The sequence below is a fragment of the Coregonus lavaretus genome, assembly GCF_964263955.1.
Source record: "Coregonus lavaretus genome assembly, contig: HAP1_SCAFFOLD_2308, whole genome shotgun sequence".
Lineage (NCBI taxonomy): Eukaryota > Metazoa > Chordata > Actinopteri > Salmoniformes > Salmonidae > Coregonus > Coregonus lavaretus.
Genome location: NW_028156541.1, coordinates 1 through 15,700, shown reverse-complemented (window position 1 = coordinate 15,700; position 15,700 = coordinate 1). Strand labels below are relative to the sequence as shown.

The 15,700-nt window shown below is 46.6% G+C and overlaps 1 protein-coding gene across 1 annotated transcript in view; it reads right to left on the bottom strand.

Moving 5' to 3' along the window:
- LOC311126248 (WD repeat and FYVE domain-containing protein 3-like) overlaps positions 1–15,597 on the bottom strand; it is a gene marked incomplete at both ends in the record, with an annotated part of 83,752 nt that extends 68,155 nt beyond the window's left edge. The window contains 11 exon segments of the mRNA XM_084200265.1: positions 2,683–2,795; positions 6,608–6,822; positions 7,190–7,376; positions 11,287–11,370; positions 11,984–12,184; positions 13,142–13,239; positions 13,241–13,408; positions 13,410–13,415; positions 13,776–13,940; positions 13,943–13,971; positions 15,516–15,597. Of these exon segments, the coding sequence (XP_084056391.1) occupies positions 2,683–2,795; positions 6,608–6,822; positions 7,190–7,376; positions 11,287–11,370; positions 11,984–12,184; positions 13,142–13,239; positions 13,241–13,408; positions 13,410–13,415; positions 13,776–13,940; positions 13,943–13,971; positions 15,516–15,597 (1,348 nt within the window).
- Between the last annotated feature and the right edge of the window lie 103 nt (positions 15,598–15,700).

Sequence of the window (15,700 nt, the reverse complement as noted above, 5' to 3'; positions counted from 1 at the left end):
CCAGCGGTAGAATATCATCTCATACATAAGCAGCTTGTGTTCTTTTCCTCCTCCATGTTCACCCCTAATTTCTGGATCTGTTCTTATCATTGTCGCAAGAGGATCTAAAACTACGGTAAACAGGAGAGGGGAGAGAGAGCAACCCTGCCTTGTGCCTCTAGAACGACAAAAAAAAAAAGGAGACATAATTCAATTCGTAAATACTGTTGCTTTAGGATTGGAATAGAGGACCCCTATCCATTTACAAAAATCAGGTCCAAAACCACATTTTTCTTGGGTTCTTAAGAGAAAAGCCCACTCTACCCTATCAAATGCTATCTCAGCATCTAAGGAGACGGCAGTGGTAGGAACTATATTCGAGCAGTTTAACCACATGAGATGTAAGAGCCTCCTCATATTATCAGTTGAGGTCCTGTTCTTAATAAATCCAACTTGGTCACTATGTATAACATTAGGTTGTTCCTTCTCTAAGCGTATCGCAATGGTCTTAGTAAGACTCTTACGATCCACATTAAGGAGCCTGATTGCTATAAAATCCCCAGGCTCTGTAGTATCTCTATCCTTATTAGGAATCAGCGATATCAAAGCCTCTTTAAAGGTGTCCGGAAGGGAGCCATTTTAAAATGCCTCCTGGTAAACCACTGTCAACACAGCTACAAGAATGTCAATATATTTTTTATAATATTTTACAGGAAGGCCATCCAGACGAGGTGATTTCCCTGCTTTCATAGATAAAATGGTGGCTCTAACCTCCTCTTCTGTTATAGCACAGTCCAGGTCCTCTACATGGCTATCTGATAATCTAGGTCATTCTATACCAGACAACAAAGTATCCATATCTATGGGGCTCGCTGAACAGGAGGATGTATATAAATCTTCATAATGACGTTGAAACACACTGTTTATCTCTTTGGATGAGGTCACCATCTTATTGCTCTTCTTAAATTGCTGGGAATGACGTTGAAAGTGTTCTGCATTTTTAGTTGTCTTGCTAGTAGCCTGCCTGTCTTCTCACCTCCATCATAATAACTGGTTCTAAGTCTAAACAGTGAATATTCTGCCCTTTTGTTGTACATTTCATGCAACTGAAATTTCAATTTGCAGACAGTTTGAAATGTGCCATCTGTGAAATGTCTTGCCAAATCCCTTTTCCAAGACACATATCTCGGTTTCTAATCGTTCTAACTGCTTCAGCCCCTTCTCCCTCTTCTTTTTGGACTCATGTGCTATTATTTCCCCTCTAATATATGCTTTAGAGGTTTCCCACACTGTGGAAACCTTTTCAGTTGAGCCTATGTTGATCTCAAAAAAGGATCTAAGATCATCAGCTAGTGATTGGCTAAATATCTCATCTTGTAATAGCATGGTGTTGAGTCTAAATCTACCCTTCCTCACATTTTTCGGAGTATATATCAACATGTAACAAGTGGATGAGAACCGTTCTCGGGGTCCTATTCTCATCAGGCATGGTTAAACTGCGATGGGTTCGTTCAATTTCGAATTTGTGCCTGTCGTCAAATCCAAAATCTTCTGCACACACGAGATTAGTCCACCGCCAGCCTCACTCCCCTCTTTCAGATGAACCAATCTCACCGTATTTCTCCTACTTCTGTTCTCAAGTTCTTCCAGATGATTCCACAACATGTCCAGCTTTTTCTCATGATTCTCATTACCCTTCTCCAGACGGGAGACGGCATCCTCCACTGTCGAAATCCATCCAGCTGCCCGCTCCATCCTCTCTTGTATCGCATCAACTTTTTCATTTAGCTCGGCAGTTGTTTTTATCGTGGAGACATCGGATGCAACATCCAAAACAATGGCTACCAAAGCATTCTGCAGCGATACGCCTTCACTCCCCTTGGAAAACAAATGATAGTCCCACTAAGCGCAAACCAGATGGGATGGCGTATCGCTGCAGAATGCTGTGGTAGCCATGCTGGTTAAGTGTGCCTTGAATTCTAAATAAATCACAGACAGTGTCACCAGCGAAAGCACCTCCACACCATCACACCTCCTCCTCCATGCTTCATGGTGGGAACCACACACGTTCACCTACTCTGCGTCTCACAAAGACACGGCGGTTGGAACCAAAAATCTCAAATTTGGACTCATCAGACCAAAGGACAGATTTCCACTGGTCTAATGTCCATTACTCGTGTTTCTTGGCCCAAGCAAGTCTCTTCTTCTTATTGGTGTCCTTTAGTAGTGGTTTCTTTGCAGCAATTCGACCATGAAGGCCTGACTCACGCAGTCTCCTCTGAATCGTTGATGTTGAGATGTGTCTGTTACTTGAACTCTGTGAAGCATTTATTTGGGCTGCAATCTGAGGTGCAGTTAACTCTAATGAATTTATCCTCTGCAGCAGAGGTAACTCTGGGTCATCATAGCGCTTGATGGTTTTTGCGACTGCACTTTAAGAAACTTTAAGACTGTGCAAAGCTGTCATCAAGGCAAAGGGTGGCAACTTTGAAGAATCTCAAATATAAAAATATATTTTGATTTGTTTAACACCTTTTTTGGTTACTACATGATTCCATACGTGTTATTTCATAGTTTTGATCTCTTCACTACTATTGTACAATGTAGAAAATAGTAAAAAAATAATAATAAAGAAAAACCCTGGAATGAGTAGGTGTGTCCAAACTTTTGACTGGTTCTGTATAACATTGAGTTGGAACTTACTTCTCATCTCTGCGTCGTAACTAAGGGAGGAAGGTTTGTGGACGCGGTACTGTTTGAGGAGCTTCTTGTCCCAGGCTCCACAGTTCAGAGGGTTACCCAGCCGAAGGAACTCTCTGTGGGGGGGGAGAAAGCATACAAACGTTTATTTTGGGGTGACAATAAAAAAAAACCATACATAGACAAGATGTGCATGATAAATCCCAGTGGATGACACATGAAAGCATGATGAAAACACTTATTTCCAAAGTGGTCCTTGATCCACTTGGCATTCACTGGCATCCTCCAACATGGGACGCCTTTCCCCTTGAAGAACAATAAACATATATGCAGGCTCTGCCTTAATTTACGTGCTCTCTGTCACCTGGAGCTGCAAATGGTCCAGGAACACAAGGAACGTTTGTCAGCCCCGCCTCCCCCTCTGAGGGGCCAACATGCATCTCTCTTACAGTCTCCAGAGGACTGAATATTGAATGAGTGATAGAATAATGATATATTATCCATGTCTGGTATCTATCTGAAACTTGTTCACTGAGGATAACTCTGATGCCATCTATAAGGATGTATGATCTCTGTGGTAACTTGTATCTGTACAGGGTGAACTCTGAATTACTCTATTACGCAAAGGAATTTTATTGTCTTCTCAGGAATTCTGTCTTATTGGTCTCATCCCCCACACAAGCCTTTAAATGCTGTGGCAACCTGTGGAGATTGGGCCTCGGTGGTCAGGTTACTCTGTAAACTTGGTATCATTTGATTGGTCAATGGTGGTTGGTTTTGGGTTGAGAAGGTTACACCATCAGATGTTATAAATTGAATCTCTCTTATCCTGTATCCAGTCCATGGAGGAAGGTTGTATGATCTCTCTCTTATCCTGTATCCAGTCCATGGAGGAAGGTTGTATGTTATCTCTCTTATCCTGTATCCAGTCCATGGAGGAAGGTTGTATGATCTCTCTCTTATCCTGTATCCAGTCCATGGAGGAAGGTTGTATGATCTCTCTCTTATCCTGTATCCAGTCCATGGAGGAAGGTTGTATGTTATCTCTCTTATCCTGTATCCAGTCCATGGAGGAAGGTTGTATGTTATCTCTCTTATCCTGTATCCAGTCCATGGAGGAAGGTTGTATGTTCTCTCTCTTATCCTGTATCCAGTCCACGGAGGAAGGTTGTATGTTATCTCTCTTATCCTGTATCCAGTCCACGGAGGAAGGTTGTATGTTCTCTCTCTTATCCTGTATCCAGTCCACGGAGGAAGGTTGTATGTTCTCTCTCTTGTCCTGTATCCAGTCCATGGAGGAAGGTTGTATGTTCTCTCTCTTATCCTGTATCCAGTCCATGGAGGAAGGTTGTATGTTCTCTCTCTTATCCTGTATCCAGTCCATGGAGGAAGGTTGTATGTTATCTCTCTTATCCTGTATCCAGTCCATGGAGGAAGGTTGTATGTTCTCTCTCTTATCCTGTATCCAGTCCATGGAGGAAGGTTGTATGTTATCTCTCTTATCCTGTATCCAGTCCATGGAGGAAGGTTGTATGTTCTCTCTCTTATCCTGTATCCAGTCCATGGAGGAAGGTTGTATGATCTCTCTCTTATCCTGTATCCAGTCCATGGAGGAAGGTTGTATGATCTCTCTCTTATCCTGTATCCAGTCCATGGAGGAAGGTTGTATGTTATCTCTCTTATCCTGTATCCAGTCCATGGAGGAAGGTTGTATGTTCTCTCTCTTATCCTGTATCCAGTCCATGGAGGAAGGTTGTATGTTATCTCTCTTATCCTGTATCCAGTCCATGGAGGAAGGTTGTATGATCTCTCTCTTATCCTGTATCCAGTCCATGGAGGAAGGTTGTATGATCTCTCTCTTATCCTGTATCCAGTCCATGGAGGAAGGTTGTATGTTATCTCTCTTATCCTGTATCCAGTCCATGGAGGAAGGTTGTATGTTCTCTCTCTTATCCTGTATCCAGTCCATGGAGGAAGGTTGTATGTTATCTCTCTTATCCTGTATCCAGTCCATGGAGGAAGGTTGTATGATCTCTCTCTTATCCTGTATCCAGTCCATGGAGGAAGGTTGTATGATCTCTCTCTTATCCTGTATCCAGTCCATGGAGGAAGGTTGTATGTTATCTCTCTTATCCTGTATCCAGTCCATGGAGGAAGGTTGTATGATCTCTCTCTTATCCTGTATCCAGTCCATGGAGGAAGGTTGTATGATCAGTTCTCATTTCCTAGGCTTCTAAGCCTCTGGTCTAGTTATAATATAATAATAATATGCCATTTAGCAGACGCTTTTATCCAAAGCGACTTACAGTCATGCGTGCATACATTTTTGTGTATGGGTGGTCCCGGGGATCGAACCCACTACCTTGGCGTTACAAGCGCCGTGCTCTACCAGCTGAGCTACAGAGGACCACGTATGTTAGTTGGCATCTCTTTGTTCATGCTTTGCCTTGTAAGTTACCTTTAGTATCTATATGCTTAGAATAATGCCTTGTATGTGAATCAATTCATTTTACAAAGTTATTCAATAATACTTGCTTTGATATTCGCTTCTCATGACCATTCCTTGATCTTAGTCAGCTAAACGCGTAATACTTTATTGCACATGGTTTAACTGTGGGTCTCTTGCATATTGATAATTGTCTTATGGAGTCAGAAACATTTTAATGGGCTAATTGATTAGTCTCATTACGGATCGCATGTGAGGTATTTATAATATACTGTATATAAAATATTACCCACTAAAAATCATCATTCTCTACGCTGAAAGAGAGAGTCTACAGAGGATCATTCTGTTTATTTTTATAAGAAAGGAAGTTAGATTACTTCTTCTCTAGCTGTGTGTGTGTGTATGTATGTGTGTATGTGTGTATGTGTGTATGTGTGTGTGTGTGTGTGTGTGTGTGTGTGTGTGTGTGTGTGTGTCTGTGTGTCTGTGTGTCTATCCCAACTGTCTATATCCTATCCTGCATCACAGCTGACCGGCCATGCAGCAAATTAGGCCTAGTAAAGTGAATCTGCAGTTAGACACCACCCAGACACCTCTAAGTAATATTCAAACCTGTCAAAAGAACCATTAACATCATTTGAGTTTATTACGGGGTTATGCCAGCCCTTGGTGACAGAGAGCTTTGTTTACTATGTGTGTGGAATTATATTTGTGATGAGGTAAATGTTTTAGAGGTAAATGGACTTATAATGATGTGGCCACATCTGGTCCTGGAGTGAGTGAGTGAGTGAGTGAGTGAGTGAGTGAGTGAGTGAGTGAGTGAGTGAGTGAGTGAGTGAGTGAGTGAGTGAGTGAGTGAGTGAGTGAGTGAGTGAGTGAGTGAGTGAGTGAGTGAGTGAGTGAGTGAGTGAGTGAGTGAGTGAGTGAGTGAGTGAGTGAGTGAGTGAGTGAGTGAGTGAGTGAGTGAGTGAGTGAGTGAGTGAGTGAGTGAGTGAGTGAGTGAGTGAGTGAGTGAGTGAGTGAGTGAGTGAGTGAGTGAGTGAGTGAGTGAGTGAGTGAGTGAGTGAGTGAGTGAGTGAGTGAGTGAGTGAGTGAGTGAGTGAGTGAGTGAGTGAGTGAGTGAGTGAGTGAGTGAGTGAGTGAGTGAGTGAGTGAGTGAGTGAGTGAGTGAGTGAGTGAGTGAGTGAGTGAGTGAGTGAGTGAGTGAGTGAGTCAGTCAGTCAGTCAGTCAGTCAGTCAGTCAGTCAGTCAGTCAGTCAGTCAGTCAGTCAGTCAGTCAGTCAGTCAGTCAGTCAGTCAGTCAGTCAGTCAGTCAGTCAGTCAGTCAGTCAGTCAGTCAGTCAGTCAGTCAGTCTGTCAGTCTGCCTGCCTGCCTGCCTGCCTGCCTGCCTGCCTGCCTGCCTGCCTGCCTGCCTGCCTGCCTGCCTGCCTGCCTGCCTGCCTGCCTGCCTGCCTGTCTGCCTGCCTGTCTCCCACCCTCACCTCAGGGCCATAGGCTGCAGGGCCTGCGAGGCCAACCTCTCAAACATCCTCTGCAGCGGTGGATGTAGGGGGTGTTCCTCGTCACCCAGGGCCTGGCTGCAGCGCTGCAGTAGTCTGCTATGTAGACCTGCTTCACACAGTATCTGCTGGTTTCTCTCACTGTGGACCAGCTGCTGCAGGATGGTAGCTACTGCTAGCTGGAGGTCCAGGGCATGCTGGGTGGGGAGGGAGGGAGGGAGTCAAATTAATTGTTAAGTTCGGTTTCTTTGACATTTGTGACAGATCTGCTAAACCTGGAGCATCTTGCTGAAGTGTAATTCATCATATAAAGCCTAGACTAGTTTTATGATACAGATAACAAGGAAGATCCTCAGACATTCAGAGATATACAGTTCTTGGGAGGAAATGGAACTCTTGTACAAGAGAGGCTGAATAAGGTTTGTTCCTCATTCACCTCATTTGGACTAAGAGGAAGTGGCAGTAAACTTCAGTATCACTGAGAGAAAGCCATTTTTTCAGGAGCGAACACAGGAAGACATTCATCCTGGAGGCCAGGACACAGGAAGTGGGTGTGGCCGCCTGGTCTGGTTGGCTGTCGGAGCTGACGGAGGCCAGCAGATCCAGCATGGCTAACCCCGCCCCCGGGTGGATGACCACCGAGTCCGACGAGGAGGAGGAGGAGGAAGAGTTGGCCAGGTGTAGTTTCAGGTTCAGGTCCGTTAGTGCTCTGACGCCTGCCGGGGGGCCTGATGTGCCCTGGTAGCCCTGCCTGTGGTGTCAGTGACAGTTAGTTAGTAGTTACATACACTGAGGATACAAAACAAAACCAACACCTGCTCTTTCCATGACAGACTGACCAGGTGAATCCAGCTGAAAGCCATCATCCCTTATTGATGTCACTTGTTAAATCCACTTCAATCAGTGTAGATGAAGGGGAGGAGACAGGTTAAAGAAGGATTTTTAAGCCTTGAGACATTAGAGACATGGATTGTGTATGTGTGCCATTCAGAGGGTGAATGGGCAAGACAAAAGATTTAAGTGCCTTTGAACGGGGTATGGTGGCGCATCGGTTTGTGTCAAGAACTGCAACGCTGCTGGGTTTTTCACGCTCAACAGTTTCCTGCGTGTATCAAGAATGGTCCACCACCCAAAGCACATCCAGCCAAATTGACACAACCATGGGAAACATTAGCGTCAACATGAGCCAGCATCCCCGTGGAACGCCATCGACACCTTGTAGAGTCCATGCCCCGACGAATTGAGGCTGTTCTGAGGGCAAAAGGGGGGGTGCAACTCCATATTAGGAAGGTGTTCCTAATGTTTTGTATACTCAGTGTATATCAACTCTGTATCCAGAATAGATATCCTAATCTTTCCTTTCAAAGGGATTATGGATGAAAATCAGCTATTTTGCTAACTCTGGGATTTTTACTTTGAAAACTGAAATGTTGATTAATGAACTGTCTTTGTAAAAAAGATATTCATTGAAATAAATATAAAAGCATGAAGAGATTAAACACATGAGAGGTTAAAGGGTAAGTCAGTTTAGAGTTGATCTGTAGAGGACTCTAACGGGACAATGACTCACACCCAGGCCTGTATTCATGTAATTAGAGAAAATAGCCACGTTGATGCAGTCATTGAAATTATACAGGCGGCGGGCGGGTTGGTTTCCCCCCTACACAGCAGTGAGGAGAGGAGAGGGCTTAAAAGGAAGGTGTCAGCAGAAACAGAGAGAGAGAGGAGAGAGGGAGAGAGGGAGAGAGAGAGAGAGAGAGAGAGGCAGAGAGGCAGAGAGGGAGAGGAGGAGAGAGAGAGAGAGAGAGGAGAGAGAGAGAGAGAGAGAGAGGAGAGAGCAGAGAGGAGAGAGAGAGAGAGAGAGAGAGAGAGAGAGAGAGAGAGAAGAGAGAGAGAGAGAGAGAGAGAGGGAGAGAGAGAGGGAGAGGGAGAGAGGCAGAGAGATAGAGAGAGAGAGCGAAGAGAGAGAGAGAGAGGAGAGAGAGAGAGAGAGAGAGGGAGAGAGGGAGAGAGGGAGAGAGAGAGAGAGAGAGAGAGGCAGAGAGCAAAAGAGAGACAGAAAGAGGTCAGAAAGCAGGGGAAACGAGAGAGGGGTGGAATTCACATAATTGGTGCTTTGGAGACTAGAGAGCAACATGACATAGCAGCAATAGCTGACATAGGGTAAAGAGAGAGTAGAGAGCAACATGACATAGCAGCAATAGCTGACATAAGGGAAAGAGAGAGTAGAGAGCAACATGACATAGCAGCAATAGCTGACATATGAGAAAGAGAGAGCAACATGAAATATCAGCAATAGCTGACATAGGGGAAAGAGAGAGCAACATGACATAGCAGCAATAGCTGACATAGGGGAAAGAGAGGCGTAGAGAGCAACATGACATAGCAGCAATAGCTGACATAGGAGAAAGAGAGAGCAACATGACATAGCAGCAATAGCTGACATAGGGGAAAGAGAGAGCAACATGACATAGCAGCAATAGCTGACATAGGAGAAAAGAGAGAGTTAGAGAGCAACATGACATAGCAGCAATAGCTGACATAGGAGAAAGAGAGAGTAGAGAGCAACATGACATAGCAGCAATAGCTGACATAGGGGAAAGAGAGAGTAGAGAGCAACATGACATAGCAGCAATAGCTGACATAGGGGAAAGAGAGAGTAGAGAGCAACATGACATAGCAGCAATAGCTGACATAGGGGAAAGAGAGAGCAACATGACATAGCAGCAATAGCTGACATAGGGGAAAGAGAGAGCAACATGACATAGCAGCAATAGCTGACATAGGGGAAAGAGAGAGTAGAGAGCAACATGACATAGCAGCAATAGCTGACATAGGAGAAAGAGAGAGAGCAACATGACATAGCAGCAATAGCTGACATAGGAGAAAGAGAGAGTAGAGAGCAACATGACATAGCAGCAATAGCTGACATAGGGGAAAGAGAGAGCAACATGACATAGCAGCAATAGCTGACATAGGGGAAAGAGGGAGTAGAGAGCAACATGACATAGCAGCAATAGCTGACATAGGGGAAAGAGAGAGCAACATGACATAGCAGCAATAGCTGATATAGGGGAAAGAGAGAGTAGAGAGCAACATGACATAGCAGCAATAGCTGACATAGGAGAAAGAGAGAGTAGAGAGCAACATGACATAGCAGCAATAGCTGACATAGGGGAAAGAGAGAGTAGAGAGCAACATGACATAGCAGCAATAGTTGACATAGGAGAAAGAGAGAGTAGAGAGCAACATGACATAGCAGCAATAGCTGACATAGGAGAAAGAGAGAGTGGAGAGCAACATGACATAGCAGCAATAGCTGACATAGGGGAAAGAGAGAGCAACATGACATAGCAGCAATAGCTGACATAGGAGAAAGAGAGAGTAGAGAGCAACATGACATAGCAGCAATAGCTGACATGGGAGAAAGAGAGAGTAGAGAGCAACATGACATAGCAGCAATAGCTGACATAGGGGAAAGAGAGAGCAACATGACATAGCAGCAATAGCTGACATAGGGGAAAGAGGGAGTAGAGAGCAACATGACATAGCAGCAATAGCTGACATAGGGGAAAGAGAGAGCAACATGACATAGCAACAATAGCTGATATAGGGGAAAGAGAGAGTAGAGAGCAACATGACATAGCAGCAATAGCTGACATAGGAGAAAGAGAGAGTAGAGAGCAACATGACATAGCAGCAATAGCTGACATAGGGGAAAGAGAGAGCAACATGACATAGCAACAATAGCTGATATAGGGGAAAGAGAGAGTAGAGAGCAACATGACATAGCAGCAATAGCTGACATAGGAGAAAGAGAGAGTAGAGAGCAACATGACATAGCAGCAATAGCTGACATAGTGGAAAGAGAGAGTAGAGAGCAACATGACATAGCAGCAATAGTTGACATAGGAGAAAGAGAGAGTAGAGAGCAACATGACATAGCAGCAATAGCTGACATAGGGGAAAGAGAGAGTAGAGAGCAACATGACATAGCAGCAATAGCTGACATAGGGGAAAGAGAGAGCAACATGACATAGCAGCAATAGCTGACATAGGAGAAAGAGAGAGTAGAGAGCAACATGACATAGCAGCAATAGCTGACATGGGAGAAAGAGAGAGTAGAGAGCAACATGACATAGCAGCAATAGCTGACATGGGAGAAAGAGAGAGTAGAGAGCAACATGACATAGCAGCAATAGCTGACATGGGAGAAAGAGAGAGTAGAGAGCAACATGACATAGCAGCAATAGCTGACATGGGAGAAAGAGAGAGTAGAGAGCAACATGACATAGCAGCAATAGCTGACATGGGAGAAAGAGAGAGTAGAGAGCAACATGACATAGCAGCAATAGCTGACATAGGGGAAAGAGAGAGCAACATGACATAGCAGCAATAGCTGACATAGGGGAAAGAGGGAGTAGAGAGCAACATGACATAGCAGCAATAGCTGACATAGGGGAAAGAGAGAGCAACATGACATGGCAGCAATAGCTGACATAGGGGAAAGAGGGAGTAGAGAGCAACATGACATAGCAGCAATAGCTGACATGGGAGAAAGAGAGAGTAGAGAGCAACATGACATAGCAGCAATAGCTGACATAGGGGAGGAGGAGCGAAAGAGCGTGAAGAGGAGGAGGAGTGCAGAGCGCAGTAGCTACCTCTTCCTGGCGAGTGCTGGCGTGCCCCAGGGGGACGGCAGGGAGGTCTCGTGAGTCAGGCAGGGGGGGACCTGCTCCGCACGACTGAACACCACACACACACACACACACATTCAGAACACACACACACACATGGATGGACAAGAGTAGCACATAGCCCAAACACACAGCCAGGCAGTGCCAAAGGTTAGAGGAGAAAAAGAGAGAGAGAGAGAGAGAGAGAGAGAGGAGAGAGAGGAAGCTGTTAGTTAGAAGGCTGAATGACAAGAGCGCTCAGAGCATAGCTAGATAGCACACTACCAGGAAGCTAATGCTACAACATATGCATGGTGAAGGTTTGCATTGAGGTTTGAGAGTCCCAAGTGAAATCACTGTTTTGTGTCTCAGAAGAGATCGATTGAGAGGAACTGAATATCTAAACGTGTTGAGCTGGGGCTTTGCAGCATAGGCTACTGCAGATTGGGTGACTTGTTCGTCGGAGCTTTGATTGTCACGGGATGTAGAAATGACTCCAACAACCATTGATTTGGGGTTGAGAGAACCATCTTCCTAGACTGATTTTTACCGGTTTTACCAAATCACAGACCAATTGAGGGAGTCTGTTTCAATAACTGACCTATTGAAAGAATCACTGACCTATCCAATGAGGGGGGCCTATGGGTCTGTTTTAGTGAGAAACTGACAGTAACTGACGTACCTGTCGAAGGAGTCGGTGGCCATCTTATAAAGGTAGATGAAGAGCTTGCTGCAGTGTTTGAGGGTGGGGCAGACGCTGTCCCCGGCCCCGCCGCCGGCTACAACCCCGTCGTCCTCCAGCAGCCTCAGGAAGGGCTGGGCGTTGGAAGGGAACACCCCCGTGGCTCCAACCTTCTTGGCCTCAGAGAAACAACCCAGCAGCCTGAAGGTGGTGGGGCATGGGTCAATCAATTAATAAATCAATCAATCAATTAATTCATCATATTTATTTATACTCAACAAAAATATAAAACGCAACATGCAACAATTTCAAAGATTTTACTGAGTTACTGCTCATATAAGGAAATCTGTCAATTGAAATAATTAGGCCCTATTCTATGGATTTCACATGACTGGGCAGGGCCGCAGCCATGGGCGAGGCCTGGTTTGGCCCACCCCCCTCAGACGATCCTGCAGGTGAAGAAGCCGGATGTGAAGATCCTGGGATGGCGTGGTTACACGTGGTCTGCGGTTGTGAAGCCGGTTGGACGTACTGCCAAATTCTCTAAAACGACGTTCGAGGAGGCTTATGGTAGAGAAGTTAACATTCAATTCTCTGGCAGCGGCTCTGGTGGACATTCCTGCAGTCAGCATGCCAATTGCACGCTCCCTCAAAACAAGAGACATATGTGGCATTGTGTTGTGTGACAAAACTATACATTTTATAGTGGCCTTTTATTGTCCCCGAGCACAAGGTGCACCTGTGTAATGATCATGCTGTTTAATCAGCTTCTTGATATGCCACACCTGTCAGGTGAATGGATTATCTTGGCAAAGGAGAAATGCTCACAGGGATGTAAACAAATGTGTGCATAACATTTTAGAGAAATAAGCTTTTTGTGCGTCTGGGAAATTTCTGGGAGCTTTTATTTCAGCTCATGAAACATGGGGACCAACACTTTACATGTTGCGTTTATATTTTTGTTCAGTGTAGAAAGACCTTTTTACATAAGTAGCAGCAGTCTCATGTGAAGACAAAACTGACTATCTACTTCCCTGAAATACTTGTGACTTTTTAAAGATCAATTGGGTATATGACGTTATTTTTAACTATAGTCCACTAAACAAACCTGAAACCAGAATGAAAGATTCATCAAGCATGTCCTGTACTATACTGTACCTGACGGCGTCTGCCAGTTTTTCGTACTGGATCTCTGTCCTGAAGAAGTGCGAGTTGGCGGGTTCGTACCGCATGGCAGCGGTCAGCGTGCAGAAGACGGGTGTGCAGGAGCTCAAACACCTGGTTCTGATTGGCCCGTTCCCACCCGTGACACGGCGGCTGGCACAGAGAGCGCTCCATGGCAACGAGTAGTGACGTGACATACACAAAGCCACCAACCTTCCGGAAGACGGTCCGTGTGCGGTGGCTCTCTCTCAGCACGGCCAGGGAGAGTCTAGTAGATAGGGAGGTTAGGGATAGGGCGCTGTGTGTGTGTGTGTGTGTGTGTGTGTGTGTGTGTGTAGGTGTGTGTGTGTGTGTAGGTGTGTGTGTGTGTGTAGGTGTGTGTGTGTGTGTAGGTGTGTGTGTGTGTGTGTGTAGGTGTGTGTGTGTGTGTGTGTGTGTGTTTGTGTGTGTGTGTGTAGGTGTGTTTGTGTAGGTGTGTGTGTAGGTGTTGTGTGTGTGTGTGTGTGTGTGTGTAGGTGTGTGTGTGTAGGTGTGTGTGTGTAGGTGTGTGTGTGTAGGTGTGTGTGTGTGTGTGTGTGTGTGTGTGTGTGTGTGTGTGTGTGTGTGTGTGTGTGTGTGTGTGTGTCACCTGCAGTATGTCTGTTTTGAGCTGTAGTTCAGTAGAGGGGGCAGAGTGCATCAGGCCCAGCAGCGTTCCCATGTCATCATCTCCACTGGAGGACAGTACCAGCTGCTGAATGATCATCAGAGCATGCTCCCTGCACTGACCATACTTCACTATGTTGTGGGACGCACCCGCGCTCCTCCAAACTCTCTGAACAGACCTGGAGGGGAGGAGGGAGGGGGATGGGGGGAGAGGAGGGAGGGGCAGGGGATGGGGGGGGGAGGGACAGGGGATGGGGGGGGGGGGGGGGGGCAGGGGATGGGGGAAGAGGAGGGAGGGGCAGGGGATGGAGGAAGAGGGAGGGGCAGGGGATGGGGGAAGAGGGAGGGGCAGGGGATGGAGGAAAGGAGGGAGGGGCAGGGGATGGGGGGGAGGGTCAGGGAGGGGGGGAGGGGGATGGGGGGAGGAGGGAGGGGCAGGGGATGAGGGGAGAGGAGGGAGGGGCAGGGGATGGGGAGAGGAGTGAGGGAAAGGGGAAGGGGGAGAGGAGGGAGGGGCAGGGGGAGAGGAGGGAGGGGCAGGGGATGGGGACATGGGGGGTGAGGAGGGAGGGGGCAGGGGATGGGACATGGGGGGAGAGGAGGGAGGGGCAGGGGATGGGGAGAGGAGGGAGGGGCAGGGGATGGGGGAGAGGAGGGAGGGCAGGCGATGGGGGAGAGGAGGGAGGGGCAGGGGATGGGGGAAGAGGGAGGGGCAGGGGATGGGGGAAGAGGGAGGGGCAGGGGAGAGAGGAGGGAGGGGAAGGAGGAGAGGAGGGAGGGGCAGGGGGAGAGGAGGGAGGGGCAGGGGATGGGGACATTTAAAGAGACACAATAAGAAATGATCCTAATAAATCACTCTGTCTTTACTCACCTATCACACACCCTCCCACTCATTTTCTCATACACATCTCTCTCTATTAACCTCTATCACTCTCTGCTCTGCTAGAGAACACTGACTCATCATATTAGAGTCTGGCCTCCACTACCTCTGCTTACTCAGACCAGGAGAGACAGAGAGACAGACAGACAGAGACAGACAGAGACAGACAGACAGACAGAGACAGACAGACAGACAGACACACAGACAGACAGACACACAGACAGAGACCAGAGACAGAGACAGACAGAGACAGAGACAGAGACAGAGACAGAGACAGAGACAGAGACAGGACAGACAGACAGACAGACAGACAGACAGACAGACAGACAGACAGACAGAGAGAGGAGAGAGGACAAAACAGATGATGGCCGTGATCTCTGAGATTAGGAATCCATACAGCCAGCCAGCCAGCCGCTCAATATATAGAAGGAGGAAGTGTGTGTATCTTCCTGTCCAGTGTCACATGATCATGAGTGACAGCAGAAGTGAAACCAGTTAGTATGTTGGTCTGATCCCTGGCGAATGCCAAACACTTCCTCTCTCTCTCCACAGAGAGAATGAGAGAGAAGCGAACGAGAGTGAGAAGGGTAAGAGGTTAGAGAGAGGGTGGAGATATTTGGAAGTTATGTCAGTGCTAATGGTCCATGACAGAAACTTCTATTTGGAACTTTGCCCAGAGTCAAAGCTTGTTCAAATAGAAGTCATTTGAGTCATTTGTCATCCGTCGTGTGTGTGCTTGTGTGTGTGTGTGTGTGTGTGTGTGTGTGTGTGTGTGAACGCGCTGTGCATATGTGTGTGTGTCAGTTTGGGGCAGGCAGACAGAGACAGATGTGTGTGCATTACCTAAACCCAGAGAACCCAGAGAACCCAGAGAACCCAGAGAAACCCAGAGAAACCCAGACCCAGAGTTGGGGCTGTGTGACATCACCACTAGTATGGGATGCTGTTCTGAAGGGGACTGTGGAGATGGGGAGGATTCCATTCTGGCTTTAATAAAGGGAATGCATTCTAGTTGAACACACAAAAGA